Source organism: Penicillium waksmanii (assembly GCF_028829765.1).
Source record: "Penicillium waksmanii strain IBT 27052 chromosome Unknown utg000008l:1.0-5622682.0:1.0-5626561.0, whole genome shotgun sequence".
Lineage (NCBI taxonomy): Eukaryota > Fungi > Ascomycota > Eurotiomycetes > Eurotiales > Aspergillaceae > Penicillium > Penicillium waksmanii.
The window spans coordinates 3,722,496-3,739,459 of NW_026643254.1; the positions used below are offsets into that span (position 1 = coordinate 3,722,496).

At 49.8% G+C, this 16,964-nt stretch overlaps 8 protein-coding genes across 8 annotated transcripts; 3 read left to right on the forward strand and 5 right to left on the reverse strand.

Annotated features, from left to right (window-relative positions):
- Nucleotides 1-466: 466 nt before the first annotated feature.
- On the forward strand, nucleotides 467-3,510 carry N7481_009738 (uncharacterized protein; the record flags this gene model as incomplete). Its single annotated transcript, XM_057268957.1, is given in 3 exon segments — nucleotides 467-1,423; nucleotides 1,437-2,113; nucleotides 2,124-3,510. 3 exon segments carry the CDS (start codon nucleotides 467-469, stop codon nucleotides 3,508-3,510), a joined length of 3,021 nt encoding a protein of 1,006 aa, XP_057119634.1.
- A 654-nt stretch (nucleotides 3,511-4,164) lies between these two features.
- N7481_009739 (flavin reductase family protein) lies at nucleotides 4,165-5,114 on the reverse strand (the record flags this gene model as incomplete). The annotated part of the gene is made up of 2 exons (XM_057268958.1): nucleotides 4,165-5,006; nucleotides 5,069-5,114. The coding sequence occupies 2 exons, from the start codon at nucleotides 5,112-5,114 to the stop codon at nucleotides 4,165-4,167; spliced, it is 888 nt and encodes a 295-aa protein (XP_057119635.1).
- Nucleotides 5,115-5,466: 352 nt separating this feature from the next.
- On the forward strand, nucleotides 5,467-6,015 carry N7481_009740 (mitochondrial 54S ribosomal protein bL31m; the record flags this gene model as incomplete). Its single annotated transcript, XM_057268959.1, has 1 exon — nucleotides 5,467-6,015. The coding sequence occupies one exon, from the start codon at nucleotides 5,467-5,469 to the stop codon at nucleotides 6,013-6,015; it is 549 nt and encodes a 182-aa protein (XP_057119636.1).
- A 441-nt stretch (nucleotides 6,016-6,456) lies between these two features.
- N7481_009741 (uncharacterized protein) lies at nucleotides 6,457-8,183 on the reverse strand (the record flags this gene model as incomplete). Its single annotated transcript, XM_057268960.1, has 7 exons — nucleotides 6,457-7,041; nucleotides 7,100-7,218; nucleotides 7,266-7,302; nucleotides 7,358-7,486; nucleotides 7,553-7,802; nucleotides 7,861-7,952; nucleotides 8,010-8,183. 7 exons carry the CDS (start codon nucleotides 8,181-8,183, stop codon nucleotides 6,457-6,459), a joined length of 1,386 nt encoding a protein of 461 aa, XP_057119637.1.
- Nucleotides 8,184-8,624: 441 nt separating this feature from the next.
- Nucleotides 8,625-10,633, forward strand: N7481_009742 (uncharacterized protein; the record flags this gene model as incomplete). The annotated part of the gene is made up of 8 exons (XM_057268961.1): nucleotides 8,625-8,879; nucleotides 8,932-9,104; nucleotides 9,155-9,417; nucleotides 9,470-9,635; nucleotides 9,694-9,904; nucleotides 9,955-10,021; nucleotides 10,077-10,279; nucleotides 10,340-10,633. 8 exons carry the CDS (start codon nucleotides 8,625-8,627, stop codon nucleotides 10,631-10,633), a joined length of 1,632 nt encoding a protein of 543 aa, XP_057119638.1.
- A 323-nt stretch (nucleotides 10,634-10,956) lies between these two features.
- Nucleotides 10,957-12,071, reverse strand: N7481_009743 (uncharacterized protein; the record flags this gene model as incomplete). The annotated part of the gene is made up of 4 exons (XM_057268962.1): nucleotides 10,957-11,438; nucleotides 11,510-11,703; nucleotides 11,759-11,903; nucleotides 11,963-12,071. The coding sequence occupies 4 exons, from the start codon at nucleotides 12,069-12,071 to the stop codon at nucleotides 10,957-10,959; spliced, it is 930 nt and encodes a 309-aa protein (XP_057119639.1).
- Nucleotides 12,072-13,284: 1,213 nt separating this feature from the next.
- Nucleotides 13,285-15,304, reverse strand: N7481_009744 (sorting nexin 1; the record flags this gene model as incomplete). Its single annotated transcript, XM_057268963.1, has 7 exons — nucleotides 13,285-13,446; nucleotides 13,503-14,105; nucleotides 14,159-14,539; nucleotides 14,604-14,761; nucleotides 14,817-15,092; nucleotides 15,158-15,217; nucleotides 15,271-15,304. The coding sequence occupies 7 exons, from the start codon at nucleotides 15,302-15,304 to the stop codon at nucleotides 13,285-13,287; spliced, it is 1,674 nt and encodes a 557-aa protein (XP_057119640.1).
- A 497-nt stretch (nucleotides 15,305-15,801) lies between these two features.
- On the reverse strand, nucleotides 15,802-16,697 carry mde1 (methylthioribulose 1-phosphate dehydratase MDE1; the record flags this gene model as incomplete). The annotated part of the gene is made up of 3 exons (XM_057268964.1): nucleotides 15,802-15,913; nucleotides 15,989-16,464; nucleotides 16,551-16,697. The coding sequence occupies 3 exons, from the start codon at nucleotides 16,695-16,697 to the stop codon at nucleotides 15,802-15,804; spliced, it is 735 nt and encodes a 244-aa protein (XP_057119641.1).
- Between the last annotated feature and the right edge of the window lie 267 nt (nucleotides 16,698-16,964).

Below are 16,964 nucleotides of genomic sequence, written 5' to 3' on the forward strand. Positions count from 1 at the left end.
TACTTGTAGGAATGAAGTATATTTAATTAATATTTTAATATCTCAATACCTCTATAATCTAATGAATGCTAAACTAAATCCATCATTGATACTGGTACTCTACCCTGATGGTAAAGCGGCAGGCGGCCCCTGCCGCTTTTGCGATGATCGACGGCGTATCGTACGGTAAAGACCGATTCTTCCTCTTCGTCTTTGGTGGCTCTCAACTTCAAGGTCACTTTTCACTTTTCCCCTTCTCGTATCATCTTTACCCTTCCTTTCTCTACCTGTTCCCCCCCTCTCCCCCCACTCCTCTTCCTTCCTTTCCATTTTCCCTACTCTCTCTCTCTATTTCTCTCCTTCCCTCATCTTGACCCGGGATAATTCCCTTTTTTCCCTATTTCGTCCCTCCGCTCCCTGCCTGGTCCCGGTCCTTGGCCTCATCCCGCCAAGCTGACTCGGACCTGGGTTTCGGGCTCCCTCGTCCATGCCACGCTCATCTGCCGCGAGTAGGAAGAACCAGAGCAATCGGCACGATAATGGCCTTGTCGGTCCCGGCAAGAAAGTGACCAAGCAGAAATCCTCCGGCCATCTGAACGGCTCGCCCAGCAACGGCTCTGCCCCCGGCTCGGCCACCGTTCCCATCGATCTGTCCGCCACCCGTTCGACCAGTGATACCGCGATCACCTCGCCAACACTTGTGACAAAAGGGCCGGATGATGCCAAGCCAGATGGCAATGTGCGTGGGATGTTAAACGGACACAGCAGAGGCGGAGACATGGATTGCAGCCAGACCAACGGTGCCTCGTCGCAAAACGGCGGCATCGCCGGCTCGGCTTCTCGCAATGGCGTCTCCAAACGATCGGGTTCAAGCTCGTCAATCAATCCGCTTCAGTTCGCGTCCACCATCCTCAAGTCGTGCCCCATGTACGACACCATCGCCATCTTGATTTTTCTGCTTCAACTCCCTCCAATGGTCTTAACCCTCGTCCAATTTTTGTTCGCCTCCCTCACCTTCATGCCCCCGAGTGGTGCCGCCGCCGGTTCTCTGTCGTCGAATTTCGATATCTTTCAGGGCCCTGCCGGAACCCCCTCCCTGGGGACGATGATCGCCATGGATGGTTTCTGCGTTCTCTTCTGGGGCCTCTTTATGTGGAACTGGGCTCAAAACTTTGCAATTGATCTAGCCCACGTTCAAGTCGCCATCACGCTCGGCGGCGGAGGCTCTGGGAAGAACGGCGGGGTCAATGGCCTGTGTGTGGGGATTGTTCTGCTTCTTCATATCGTGCGCAGCAAAGGTATACAGGAATTTGTGATAGGTCACCTCGCATCCGCCAAACTCGTCAGCCCTGATATTCTTTCTCAATTTTCAAATCTTTTACCCGCCGAATTCCGACGTTCCGCATCACAATCATCTCCGAGTTGGCTAAGGAGCCTTCTCGCTGTTCATATATTAGCACAGGCCGGGACTGCGATGGCGAGACGGTCCATGGCTAAGAATCGGTCCCGCCCCACCGAAGGGTGGGAAACGTGGGGATACTGAGGCCTCCGCCGGATCGCAAGCCCAGCAGGATTCAGCTCTAGAGTCCGCTGCCAGTCTTTCATCTTCTCTCGTCGGACCCGATGGTCAATTTCTCAAGGATGGCAAAGATCGGCTTACTTCAGCTAAAAAACGCAGGAGGCAAGCCAATCAAGTCCGAAGCCGTCAACCATTCTGGGCCGCCCTCGCTAGCACCAAGGTCACCGTCATGCGGGAGTACGAGCACTCGCGAGCGTCTTCGAAAACCACCCGCGGTCTCACAATGACTGAGGACGATCTCCAAGGCGTCTCTCTCGATGATGGATTAGTATGGATCACAGATGTGGACAGTGCTACGATAAAGTTCGCTGCTGGTGATCTCGTCGATGATACCGCAGTGCCAAGTCCTTGTGGAAATGGTCAATTAGATGGCGATATGGAACCTTTTTATGTGTGCGTCAATGGGGCGCTTTGGGCAACTGCTACGATTTGCAAGGTCTCGGAATCCTCCAATGGCCCGAGTATGGTTCAATGGCGGGGCGAGATCTCCGGACTCGCTCCCAACTGTGCATATACTTGCTCTTTTGTCCGCAGCGATACCGACGAGGGAAATATGTGTCATGAGTGTCAAAACTCCTACGGCGGCTGATACAGAGCAAGGTGAGTTTACACAGCATGATTCTCCTATAATTGTCCAAAGTCTAACAAACATAGTAGCTGTTTCTGTAGTTCCCGCGCCTCCGCAGCCGCCTTACCGACCCTCATCCCCGACGACGACGCTCAAAAACTCCATCATCAATGCCGAAGCCAAATTAAACGAAAAGCGCTCCCGACTCAAAAAAACCAAGAACGACCACAAGCTTCTCATCTCTAAAATTCGGAAGGAACTGGACAATTTCAACAACCGTCTTCAGAGTGGAACGGACGAAAATCGCCAAAAGCAGCGTTCGCTCCAACTCGAGCGGAACATTCGACAAACGGAGGAGGCAACCTCGGCCTTAGAGGTGCAGTTGGATAATATGGAAAATGTTCCCGAAGAAGAACTCGAAGAGTGGTCTACACACAAGACCGAATTTGAGCGACAACTGGACCGATTCAACGCGATAAAGGAAGAACTCACCGAGGCTCGTCTTGCTGCCGCTCAACAGGTGTCGTCTGTGGAGCAAGAGCTCAACCTGGTCATTCAGAAACGCGAGCGTCTTCAAGGCCGCCGTACCCGAGTCAACGAACAGTACGAGCGCATCATCTCCGCCAACGCCCAGGGACTAAATGAAAGAGAACGTCGTGCGGCTGAACAATTCGCCCGGGAACAAGATCATGCCAAATTAGAGCTCAATTTCCAGGAACAGTTTAATAGCATAAGCCAATCTGTTCAGGACTTCCAGCTACGCACCAGTCAGCTTTGGCAGCAAGCCTCCGCTATCGAACAAACGATTCAGCAGCAACAGCAGCAGATGCTCCTGGACTCTGGCCCCCTCACTCCCGAGGGCAATCTGCCAGGCACGAATCCTTTGTCCGAAACGCACAATTCGTCTCTGAACTTGTCGACTACTTCCGCTCCGAATGGCCGGGCGTTACTAGCCCTCAGCTTCCCTCCAGCCAAATCTAGCCCACTGCATAGCTCGTCTCCTGTCCACGCCAACTCGTCAAATCCAACCAGCCCAACGTACGATGCTTTCATGCCCCATTTCCCGACCTCTTCGCCTGGCAACGGTGCCTCATATTTCGCTTCCGATACCAACCGAGATCGTTCGTTCTCTAACCGCTCAACCCGTAGCAGCCAGTATGGCTCCGAGTATTTCGATGCTCAGCGGATGCCTCCCCTCCAGCTCGAGCTGGCCGAACTGCTTTCCGAAAAGCAACGTTCCGCGTCGAATGAAAATGGCTTTCTTCAGGGCGGTCGCCCTTCTCTAAGTCCTTTTCAGCGAGCTGCGAGTCGAGGCAGTGGGGCTGATAGCGGGAGCGGTGGTACCAGAAGTGGAAGTGGCAGCCCAGGGTCGGCCCGAGATTGAGACATTTGGCATCTATCAAACAGCCGTTGGGTCCTGACAATTTTTTTGTCTTACCCTCGACTTATTGGTTCATTTCTCGGTTTTGTGCGTCTTCTAAATCAATGGCTTGTCTGATCTTTGCACCTGTGCTTCCCCATCCATCTGGTTGGATCATCGTTCGCCTTTCGTGATTTACCCATTCTTCGTTCACATATTTGTCCTCGCCGGGTTGTTTCGTGATGGTCATCTTATCTTGACTGTTCGACACTCAACTAGTATCTCGCGGTGAGATGTATGACTTGGTTAGATCAGGTTCCAAGGTTTGCAGTGAGATGAATCGCAGTTCTGTTCCTAGAGACTAAAAAGCTTATTCTTCGTTCAAACACCCTACTTACTAGTAGGTATCACTAGTAGCGTAGATTTCTAGTATATTCACTAAGAACGGCCTAGCGCATTTGTAGTTGGGTATTGCTAGTTCCTGCTAACTAGTAGTAAGTTCCAAGGTTCTTGATGAATGAGTAACCAATTATGCGATTGATGCCCAGGTGTCTATATCTTGTCTGTTTATATACTAGTTAATCCACAGTAGTATGTACAATAAGAAGTCTCGCCTGTCCGAAGTAAATAATATGTACAACCCCACCAAATCTCTATCCAGGATTTTTATTTATTTGATCAAATCTCACTCCCCATCTTCCAGAATCGCGTATTCGCATACGTCAAACACAAGTCGTGCGGCGAGTTCTCACCAATGCTCTCTTGAGAGCCAGAGCCCTCAATCGCGCGGACCACAGTACCCAACACGATCGAGTGATCATGTACATCGATCTTACTTGGGTGAAGCGTACATTCGAAAACGATGGGGAAATCCACATTCCCTTGTTCTGAGCTTTGAGCCCGCCGTCTTAATAGCGGGAGTGGTCGATCTTGACTTGGTCCCTGGTCCGGTTTCGCGGTCAAGGCGCCAAACTCGAAGTCTCCATGGCCGTTCATCATGCTTGCCAATGTAGTATTTCCCTTTGAAAAGTCTCTGGCAAGCGTAGCAGTATCCGGGCCAGGTGCGAGGAGGTGCACAAGGAAGCGGCCGGACGATAGGAGGGCATTCAAGGTTTCGGATGGTCGTCGGACATTGAAGGATATAACGGGGTGTGGAGTAAGTGTGACGGTACTGAAGGAGGAAACAGTCATTCCACGAAAAGAGGTTGTGTCTGACGGTCCAGTGGGATCGGTTGCTGTTATAATTGCGACGGGGTATGGGACTTGGCGCATGAGGAGACGGACATGTTCCGATATTGAGGACGCGGGTGTAGAGGAGAGGGATTCGGACCGAGATGAGGATATATTGGATTGGTTGCTTGAAGAGCTTTCGCTGTGGGACTGGGAGGCCTGGCTTTGCAAAGCTGTAGTGTTGCTAAATTGTCGCCGGGATGGGTGTTGACGGTATGACGAATGTTGAATCTGAACGGCAAAAGAGGATCGTGATGAGCGAGAGGTCAATACTGTAGAATCTAATGCTCCTAATCCGTACCATTAGCATCATTCAGAGCAGATATCTCTGCATGGGAGCTTATAAACTCACCTCCGAGTCCTCTCCGCATCGCAACTGGTGTGAGTGATAGCTTCATTGTGCTTGATGGGCCAGGCGTAGCTCTCTCCAAGCGGCGGGAAGGTGACACGAAATGAACGTGAAAAGAAAGAATCTACTCGGTCACTGTGTAATCATGTCGAAGAGAATGACTGCGAGTTATCGGAGGGAATGCGCGACAGCAGAGGTGTTGCCCGCAAAAATCCCCGTGTCGATTACGTAATGTGCATCGCCGATAATTTCTCTGCTTCGGAAGTTGTATAACCTCAACCCGCCGCAACTCCGCCCTCACCTCCTTAATTGTGTCCCAGCTCCACAGCATACTTATCTAGGGCTGTCTATCTCGCAATCCCTCGCATTTACTCGTGTTGCTCGACACTACGCCACCCACAATGTCCCTGCACACCTCCCTCCGCCGCACCGCGGCCACGGTATCGAGCACAACACCCACCATCCTGCCCAGCCAACTCCCGACCTCCCAATCTAAAGCCACAACTTTTGTCTGCTCCCAATGCCGTCACGCTTCACTCCTGCGCCGCCCGAAGCGCCCATACACCTTCACTCAGCTCATCACCCTCACCGACGGCAGCGCCTTCACGCACCGCACCACCTCGCCCGCCCCCGTCTACCGTTCCACCCGTGACACGCGCAATTCCCTGCTCTGGAACCCGTCCAGCAGCAAGCTGATGAATGTTGAAGACGACGAGGCCGGTCGCCTCGCGGCTTTCCGTGCGCGTTTCGGTCGCAGCTGGGATGCGAGCGCTCCTCCCGCGGACGCTCCGGCCGATGCTGCGCCCAAGGACCCTGCGGCAGCCAAGGCTAAGGAGGAGGCTGCTAAGGCTCAGGCTCAGGCCGAACAAGAAGAAGAGGATAATCTGCTTGACTTGATTAGCTCCTTTGGCCAGGAGGAGAACCAGGGCTCTGGAAAGAAGAAGAACTAAGTCGGGGGAGAATTGTAAAGATTTGCATCTTGTGTGATTAGATTGGTTTTGGCCCTCCAATTTCTATGGGCTGGGAGTTGGGATTTTGTTTTTCTGTCTCAATTGTTCTTGTATAATATACATATGTCTGCGACAATGCATGGATGCCATCATAGGTAATTCATTTCTATCGAATTTCTTGCTTCGACTAGGTAGGAGAACTTGAACCTTGGATGATTTCCATTTTCTAGTTATTTGGGGGGGAAATACATGCCAAGCATAGAAAAGAGCGCCTTAATTTTTATCCTTGGTATCTTCCGAGATTCAGCTGTGGCAAGTCTGTTTTTGTCAGAGTCGTTCCAAGGTCACTCCTAGTATTTACTAGTAAATTTTGGAAGATAGAACCGTCTCTTTCACGAACTAATTCACTTTCCTCTATATAAACCATGAGACAAGTGCAGTCTATAGCTTGCTGCCTTTGAACTGTATACTAGTACTAGTACTAGAGCTCGATTCTGGAACTGGCTCTGTGCTCTTCGAGGCTTGTGCTTGATCCGAGGCTTCTATCATATCCGCATGCTCAAGCGTAGCTGCGAAAGCAGCCTCGACATCATGTTCCGATAACCATTCCGTATTTGGCCTGCTTCTCATTCTGGCAACTAACGCCTCATCCTCCTCTTCGGCTGAGGTAAACTGCGCGCCTCTTTTATCGATTTGATTGTGAACAATACGCAGTATACGAGCTGTATGCGGCTGTCTCGTGTTGCTGTATAATCCCAACGCCTCCTTGATATTCTCAATCGAGAAAGGCTGTTCGGAAGTTTGAGAGCCGAAGACATGCCGAAAGGCAAGGCCAAGAGCAAGAGTATCATCCAGTGCCAACGAGCCCCCAGCAGCGAAGGCACCCCCATGGGCGTGCGCGGCATCGCCGATAAGAGTGACCCGAGAACCGAACACCCAGGTCGAGAGAGCATCTCCGGCGAAGTTCGGATATAAATTGGTATGGGGCGTGAGTTCAGTCAGGGCTCTGATCGTTGGATTCCAGTTCTAGTTTGGTGAGCCTCAGTTCATAGGGACTCGGGGAGAATTTTATATGATAACATACCTTGTACTTCTCCCTTAGGAACTCAACATTTCCACGTTGATCCCATGCAATGCTGTTTTCTAGCTCTTCTTCTGTGCGAGGATCATCGTAAGCCCCGACTGTTGTATACTGGTCCTTGCCTGGGCTCATTAGCAGACTACCTATATGCGGGATTGTTGAGGTATACCAAGTCTAGACGCGAAGAAATTATCTCGTGGTCCCCACTACTCTCATGGTCAGCAACAATTTTATGGCATCACAAAGGCTCTTGTGTCGTACCCAATGCATGGAGTCGGAAGGTAAATTGGGGATTTTCCCTTCAACCAAAGATGCGTCAAATGTTGATCTCATAAAGACCTTTCCACTGAAACGGAGCTTGTAGTCAGGCAAGAATGATTTCCTAACAACCTAGAGCCAATATTAATTCCGTTTGGGCGTCTAAATTGGGCGTCTAAATTGGCAATGGATATTTACCGATCGAATTCCATCTGCCCCAATCAAAACATCACCTTGCGCACTACTCCCATCCTCGAAATGCAGAGTGACGCCGTTTTTATCAGCCTCCGCAAGGTTAAGCTTCTTCCCTAAATGTATAGATTCTCTGGGAACATGCTCAAGAAGAGCTGCATGTAGATGGCCTCGATGGAACCGAGTGGTATGATGGCGAGGGTTGGGGACATTGGTGTGAGTGTCGACCGAGATAACCTGGTCGGTCTTCCAGTGACTAGAATCATCACGATAAATCAATCGATACGCAATTAATTAATACACGATCCTCATACCGAAAGATCTGTGGTATGCCACTTGGTCCTCTATAACCAAACTCATCTGTGAGTGCCTTGTCCACTCCTAGCTTTTCCAAGGTGCGCATTCCCTACAGTGAACCAAATCCATTAGAACAAAGCGCTATTCGGAGAGATGAAACTCATACATTTGGGCTGAGTGCAATACTGGCTCCAATTTCCAGCAGCTCGGGTGCTTGCTCGTAAAGTTGGATGTCTATGTTTGGAATCGAAGCGATTCGTGACAATGAGATCGCTGTCGCAAGCCCCGCAATGCCGGCACCGGCGATTATAACCCGTAGAGTATCCTTTCTCTCACCCATTTCAAAATATAAGCTGTTTCGTTTTTAAGGAATCAAGTAGTATCCTGGGATAAAGTCAATGTTGTCGATGTCTATGTCTGATAAATTAAATAGCTATCGCGACAGTTAATGTCGAGCACGTCAGCAGTGCAGCTTCTCCGCTATTACCGCGATGGCGACTTGATGCGTGCTTTTTGCATCTCGTGACGTATCTTTTCCCGTGCCCGAACGGCCTGGCGGAGGATTTTCTCCAATAGAGTATGTCTTGATGTGTCGGAATCTGTCCGGTATGGGGATGAAGGCGAAGGCTTGGAAGAACATTGCGCAATAGCTGTCGTTTTCTAAAGCATCCTCTAAAATATTGACGTTTCCCGGAAAGAAACATTCCAACGTTCGGAAGAATTATTTGTGGCAGGAAATTTTCGCCTTATCCAAGAGTTAATATACGTCTCCGAGTCTGTCATGAGTTCTGGCTCATCCGATCATGGTGTCAAAGCCTCAGCACAAGCAAAGGAGGAAAATGAAAGCGAAAGCGAGCTAAACACAGCGCCGAAAGTCCCAGATCAGTTTGCTGATGAGAGCTTCAAGCTCTTCTCCAAGATTCAAGTGGAGGAGCCCACACCCCAAGAGGCTCTACAAATTCGAAATAAATGCTTGTGGCGGATTCTACCTTTTCTATGCATTGGATATCATCTCATGTATGTGGATAAACAGACAGTAAGTGGAGCGCGAGTTTTCATATCAGGGGTTATCAGCTAACGTTGCGTAGTTAGGCAGCTCAGCAATTCTTGGAATCATGCAAGATGCGCATTTGGATTCAAATCAATATAATTGGCTCTCCTCGATCTTCTATTTTGGATATCTGCTGGCAGAATGGCCTCAGAATTGGGCCTTGCAAAGGTTCCCTGTGGCTAAATGGTTGGCGTCAAATTTGATCATATGGTAAGCCAATCCTCTTCTCGATAGGTCTGAAAATATTAACAGTATTTCAGGGGTGGAATAACATTGCTACATATACCTTGCAACAGCTTTGCCTCTCTGTTTGTGGTGCGCTTTTTCCTCGGGATGGCCGAGGCGTGCATCGTGCCAGCATTCTTGCTTTCGATGTCGATGTTTTTTACATATGGAGAGCAGGCCGTGATGATGCCAATTATGTGGTCAATTGGAAACTCAAGCCCAATAACTTCTGGACTCCTATCATATGGCGTGCTCTGGATCAAAACAGGAGCTTTTTCGCCATGGAAATGGTTTATGGGTTTGGGTCTCCACTTCCCTTCTAATTTACAAGCACTAATACCATCTACCAGTAATAACAGGGGTCTTGACGGTGATATTCGGCATCGCAGTCTATTTCCTATTTCCAGACAGCCCTCTACATGCCGACTTTCTCACGTATGAAGAGCGCGCGAAGGCTATCCTGCGAATCAAAGAGAATCACTCTGGAATTGAACAGAAGCTTTTCAAGAGATACCAGTCAGTCCCCCAAATTTCGAGATTCAAAGCACCACAATTTTACTGATTGGCTATAAAGATTTATCGAGGCGCTGAAAGACCCCAAAACATGGCTGTTTTTCTTGCATGCTTGGTCACAAGAAATGGCAAACGGAATAACTAACCAGTATTCACTCATCATCAACTCTTTCGGCTTCACTATCCTTCAAACAACGCTTTTGGGCTGCGTTACTGGTATAGTATCATTTTTCTCCCTTGTCTCAGCTGCAATTGCTCTATATTATACAAAGGTTACTCAAATTTTGTTGGAAGACCGAATTATCAAGCTAAAATCAAATAGAACTCCCGTGCCTGGATATCTTTGCTTGCCTACATTCCAGGCGCTCTCTCCAGTATTCTTCTTCTCGGTAAGTACTTATTTGAGACTCATATTAGACATTTTCTGATATTGCAACGCAACAGCTTTGCCTTGGTCCAATCGTTGGGGTCTGATTAGCGGTATCTGGATTCGATCTACTGTTGGGATTCCCTACGCCGTCGTGATGATTTGGGCGGCAAATGCATCAGCTGGACATACCAAGAAAACAACTGTCATTGCATTGTATCACATCGGCTACGGTCTGGGAAATATCATTTCTCCACAGCTTTTCCGGCCGGAGTGGAAGGTAAGTAGCATTCGAGCCTTGGAAGTGATCCCCATGAGCATATAATAACCAAGAAGCAAGCCTCGGTATAAACCAACTTGGATTATTTTGCTTGTTGTATGTTCTCCTCTTCCTCCATATAAAACATGTTTGTTAAGTCGATTTCAGGTGGCCTGCGTCCTTCCCTCCATTGTAATCGGAATTCTCAGATTCTACTTGAGTCAGGAAAACAAGCGTCGCGATAAGCTTCAGGCTGAATATCAAGTTACCAGTAATGGTATTATCGAAACTGTTGATTCTGAAGGTGGAAAGATATCCCGCGTCGTGGACAATAGTCAGATGGATTTGACTGACAGAGAAAACCTGACCTTGTAAGTTTGATCTGGGTCTCTGATTACCAGATACCCGTTACTAATGAGGCATTAGCCGATATGTTCTTTAGCTGCATTGAGGGAGAATCGTGATTTGGGTGTCTCTACTTGAACCGACTGACTAGCAGTAATAGAAACAGCCAAATAACTATCATGTCGTGCTTTCGCAACGGATTCCCAAGTTGCTTTCCAGCATTATCATTTCCAAGGTTGTTTATTCTGTTTGTGCATGGGAAGTTCATCATGTAATTGTTGATTAGGTAGCAAAGTATTAAAATATCATAGAACTCCGGGTATATGTCCAATCCAACCCAGCTCGTTATCCGTCTAGCTCAGCTCATGCACCACAACTGGGCGAGTTGCATTCTGCTGAGACGAGCCAATTTCATAAACGGAGTTATAGTCCGATGACATCTCTGATGCCTTCCAAGTAGAGCCTTCTTGAGATTCAGAGTGCGCAGGAGGCGAGGATCCAATCTCATGAACAGGCCTATAGTCCGCTGACATCTCCGAAGCCGGCAAAGCAGAGCCTGTTTGAGATGCAGGCTGCGTCTGAGGCGGCAGGCTTCCTTCAGACCAGGGTCCTTTATCCTCGGCGGGGGAGTCTTTTCTGAACAAAGCCATAACCTTCTTTCGAAACACCAAAAGAAGTATTATCGCGATTAATGCGACACATCCCACGACTATTCCAGCAATTCCCCCACTTGATAGCCCACTGTCCGAGCCACTAGATGCGCTGTCGCTGTTCGAAGTTGAGTTGGCGGCCGATCCGGTGCTAGTGCTTGTTGCGGTGTGGTGGGTACTAGTATCTGCGAGATCGTCTAAGTCAGAAATCTGGTAACGAGATGGGTTGAAAATCCGAACGTGAGTAAGGACCTACCTGTTGTGGCAGATATTGATGCGGTGGCGGTAACTTCAGGCGCGGCGGTGGAGGAAGCGAATCGAGCAGGAAGGGACCGATAGATACTATCGGCGCCCCAATTAAACAAACAGCCATATTTCAAGATTGCTTCTTCTGCGTCAGAACCCTCCGTCGGAAATATCTTGTAGGCACTGCAGGAATAGGATGTCGGGCTATGTCGGTCAGAAATCGGATCAGAGCGAATAATATGATCAACATGAAACGTACCACCCTGCTTGGAGGCTATCTTCGTAAAGTAATGTTGCACCATCACATCCTGTCGGCATGGGGACTGAGCTTGACGGATTGTAGCAGTCGCCATACGTGCTACTTGTGTAGAAGGTCTCGGTCGATCCGCAGACGATGGGCTCGGCTAAGGTAGGTCAGCGAGGGCCGCTCTCCTGAGTGAGTAGGGATAGAGTCATTACTGACGAGTTGTTTGCAGGTACCATCCCTGGAAGTTGTCGCTGGTACTATATCCTGAGGCGACAAAAGATGTAGTGGCCGCCGTAGAAGCCGTAGCTGCGGGAGCTGGTGACATGTCGCGTGACTGCTAACAACAAGCAATAATATCCCACTCAGTTGTGTGATTCCTGCTTCAAGTAGGCCAGGGACTCGCAGGAATAAGATCGGCACAATGGCAGGTAACTAGGATGCTGGCAAAAGGTAAACAGAACCAAGCTTCAAAGATTGATAGGTTTCAGGGCCAGGGGGTCACGAGCGTTTCTTTAGCCGCACATTCGCCAAGTTGGAAAAAAGGAAATGACAAGGCGAATCCTAGGATGCGGACACTGGCATAAAAATACCCTCTAAGCCACTAAACAAATCTGCCCAAGAGACGCTAAGGGGACCGAAGCGCTCGCAATGGCTAGAGAGGAGCGCCAGTGGGTTCTATGTATACACTTGCCAGCAAGCCCCTGATCCACAAATGGATCTAAAATCTCACTCCCACCGTGATCCAATCAAGTAGACAATCTGCTGGAGGAGATCCATTCGAGGGTTCAAAGTCGTGGAGATCTACTCCCGGTGCAGTTTAGCGTTTCTCACTGGAGGCTCGTAGTAGTGGAGACTCTTCCTCTTCAAGCCGGCTTATTTCCGAATGACTTGGAGGGTCTTTGAGACGTAAGTATTGTGTTGGAATCCAAGTACAGAGAATCACCTGCAGGGTAATAAATAAGCTGGCGACTGAGCGCAGAGCTTACTAGTACTTGATTCATACCAATATCTCCCTCGAAGATATTTGATCTTGTTTCGATGGTGCGGCATCGGGCGTAAGCATACAAAACGGCAAAAAGCGGGCGGAGCGACGGAGCAGCCAGAAACTGCTTATTCTTTGTCTGATCTTCAAGTTGGAGTATCAGTGTCAACTTCTGCTTACTAGTATCCACTGCAACGATCTAAAGATATATAGTCAGTCAGTCCGACTTGGAGTTCGTAGTACCCACAAAGGTCGACGTTTATCTAGATTGGAGCTCTGTGTCCACTGTTTGTCTTGCACATGGATTATTGGGTCCCGGTTGTGATTTCAACTACAACAGGCGAACAGTGGTATTTGAATGGATATTCTGGAAGACAAATCGGGGGGAGAAAAAGGGAAGTGGACAACTCATAGCTCGCGCTGGGGAAAATCATTGACCTGTGGGAGGGGAAGAGAGAGAAAAAAGAATGCCGAACGAAAGATCCCAGTGAGGCTACAAGATTGCTGGATAATACATGGACGGGCATGGGAGTGAGAATGTCAATTTCGAAATTGATCAGGCGTTATCCTCAGCTCCAAGTGAGGCTTCGGTGTTCGGTGCGGGGGACTCAAGTGCAGCGGTCTCACCAGCCACGTCCTCTGTAGGAGGGACATAATAAGGGATACCGTCTTCACCAGCATCCAATTGCAAAAGGAAAGTTTCCCAAAGCTCAATTAACTGCAAGCCTTGTGTTAGTATAAAGGAAGCCCAAGGGGATATATCCGATTACTTACCTCCTTTTGAGCCTCCACGGCACTCTCAAGGAATGTTTCTACGCCAGATTTGAAATCCTCCACCTTCTCCTTTTCAAATCGTTGCAGTTCATTGCGCATTAGGCGCCCCATATCCTCAAATAACAATCGAGTTTGGTGAACCTTTCGCTCCGCATCGGCCACATCAGCATTTATTTGGTTTAAACGATCCTGCTGCGTCTTTCCCTGTCGGAGAAGCTTATCCTGTGTATTCTTGCGCTTCTGTAGATCCGACTCGGCGGTATGCCAGCTGTGGAAAGCCTTCTGTCTTTGGGAGAAGGCAGTCTTCACACTGCCGATGAGACGAATATACTCATCAATGGTGATTCCAAGTGTCAGGACATCCTGCTGAGCCTGGCGGTCATATAGTTCTCTGATTCGTAGCTGCAGATCCGACAGACCTTCCAAGGGAGCGGAGAGGGCCGGAGAAAGCTCAACGGCAGAGAGAGCATGAAGTGAGCTCGAGAAGTCGCCTGCGGCTTCGGCAAGCCCCTTTCGTTGCATAACCACAGTATCCATTGATTTCAGCAGGGCTTTCAATTGATTCTCGAGTGCGTCCAGGTAAATTTTGCGATCATGGAACCACTAAGCGCAAGTCAGTAGGATTCATCTCGTGTCAATAGACAGCATTTACTTACGTCGTCATGTTCCACAAACTTGCCTCCTCCGCCGACATTAATTCCGAAGGAGCTAAACATGCCCTTGCTTTGGCCAAGGTCGGGCTCTCGGTTCTCCTTGTTCTTGACATCGACGTTGAAGGCCTCACTCTCGAGGAAGATCTTTAAATCGGAATCATGCTGAAGAATTGGGTGACCAGCAATCTTGTTCAGCATCCGCTCCAGCGCGGCTCTGCGTGATTCGACGAAGTTTGTATCAAATCGGCCCACGGCTTGCTTCTCGGGTGGAGGGGCAACAACCACACCAGGGTTGCTGTTGTGCAAGGAGTTATAGAGCCAAAGGAAATCACGGTATCGGCGTGTGACGGCGAACTCGGGCTGGCGGTATCCCTTTGAAGATGTCTATGAAGCAGTTAGTTTTGCTGTAAATCGTATGTTGAGTGCGGGGAAAGGAGCGTCTAAATACCTTTGTCCGAACTTGATAAACAATGTGGCTACTTGTCAGATCTCCGACCTTGTGCGGGTCCCCAACGCTGATATCAAATGTCGGCTTCGCCGCCTGTTCAATGCTCACGCTTGGTTGTGTCTGGCGCTTCGGCCCCTCTGCCTCGGAAGGAGGTTGTACTGGCGGGGGTCCTCGAAACCCGGCACCATCTTCTTCCAAGTTACCAGATTCTACCAAACCAGTTCCACCGAATGCTGGAGGGAAAGTCGTCGGTGGCGGGGGGGCTGCGTCCAGCAATGGTTTCTTTCTGGGGAGGAGCCGGGGCCTCATCGGTGGGGGTCGCGCTGGTCTCGGACGGAGCTTCTCCTAGCGGGCCAAGAGGATCAACGGTATCATCGACAGCTTCTAGACGAGTCGCTTGTGCGCTGATTTTGCGTGTTCCTCGTGGGCCGCGACGACCCGGAGTACGGACCTCGCCGCCGCTGATTGACGTTGCGGTCTGGGCGGGAGCTGCAAGGAGTGGGTGGTTAGCGGAGAGACCCACGGAAGCAAGAATGGCCTAGATAAATACATACAGCTCTCAGAGTTATCGGGCTTGGAGGTAGTCGGGCTGGTTACAGAGCGCGAAGGCTCATCTGTAGTCTGGGTTAGAGCGCAATCCAACAGAGCTGTCATCGTGACTGCCTACCACCCCATGGGGAGTCACCGGCATCGAGGTCCATAGCAGCCGGGTCGGTATAAGTGGAACGCGGAGAAGAGTATGGGGTATCGAAATGGTTAAATCAGACGTCACGCATCAATGTTCAATGGAAACTGGGAGGAAAGGGTGCGTAGGTGGGAAGCTGGCAGTACGAGTGGAGGATCCGCGCACTTAGTCACTCACGGGATCATCAACCGCTCCCCCCCCCCAAGCTTGTCCGGGGCAGCTTTCCCCTCCCACTGCTCCCCCCCGATCCCCATTGATCAAGAGAATTTGTTCGACTGGCCTCATCTAATCAACTCAGCCGTTGAAATGTATAAACGATTAATCCAAATGAATAATTTTATGGTCTCGGAAAATGAGGACTACTAAGCTAAGTGGAGATTCAAAGTATAGGATCTGAAACCATTTCATACGTCACATCATTTCTCGTTGTACCTCATCTCTATACTATCTCACATTATATTTTTCTATTCATAATTTCTTCAGGAAAAAGTCCGCAGCATAGTTCCATCAGATCTATTTGACCCAAGGCAGGCCAAGCTTGTGCATCTCCACGGCAAGCTGGAATAGATAGTCCAGAGACTCGCACTGGGTCTTTGCCTTGGCGACATTGTCACCCCAGACATAACTACAAGCAGATATTAGCAGTGTATGGGGGGTGGGGGATCGGACAAAGCCAATTCTCAGCATAGGTTTCACTCACATTCCGTGTCTTCGCACCAGCACCGCGTAGGTGTCGGGGTACTTGTTCATGGCAGCCTCCAGGCCGCTGGTCAAGTCCTCCTCAAATGCCGTGTTGTCAATGATGGGGATGCTCAGAGTGTCGTGATATCCGTGCATTCCCTTGCCCTTGCCCTTGGGAATACCCTTGATCTGTTCGATGTTGCTAATCTCAAAGCAAGCGTCGGGGCCCTTCTCGCGCTCAACCAACAGAGTCACCAGAACGGCCCATTGAGAGTGAGTATGGATGCAGCAGCCCGCGCCGTGTTCAAAGGCAGTCAGAAACAACGGCGTGCAAGCGGATGGGTTCAGCTTAAGAGGCTTGCGGATATAGTTGCGCTCAGTGGCGGGGTACTTGGGGGTCGGCCATTGAATAACGAAGATGTTCTCAGATTTCATGAGCTCCTTCTGGACACCGGATGGCGCAATGAAGATGTGATCGCCATGACGAATGGAAGTCTAATGAGAGTCAGTGGGGGTTGGTTCTTTCTGTTCTTTTCTGTTTGATATTCCCCGCCTTGGCGGCTTGAGCAGAAGAGACTTACACCTCCGCCAGTTCCAGTGACCCAGCCCCAATTGTAGAATCTACGGCAGAGATCCGGGATCAGGTTGGCCGGGTGTTCGGGGTCGGATGACTGGACCAAGTGGTCATTGTTGTTGGCGGGCGCAACGGTCTGATCAGCGCCGCACATGGTTGGAGGTATTCTATGGTAAGCTCGGAGGGGGACGTCTCGGGTTTGGCAGGGATCAAAGGGTGCCCAGGTGTGGCAGGGGGTGGTCGCAGGGCGAAAAGCAAAAAGGAGCTAGCTGAGGCAATCAAATAGCGCCAGGAAGCTGGGGACGGAAGATCGGGTGAAAGGGTGCCAGTGTCCAGGCTCGGGAGGAAAAATGTAACCCGCGTGCTATCGCGCAATCCAATAAATGTTGGCCGGGCGGGGAATTTGCAGCTCCGCGAGTAC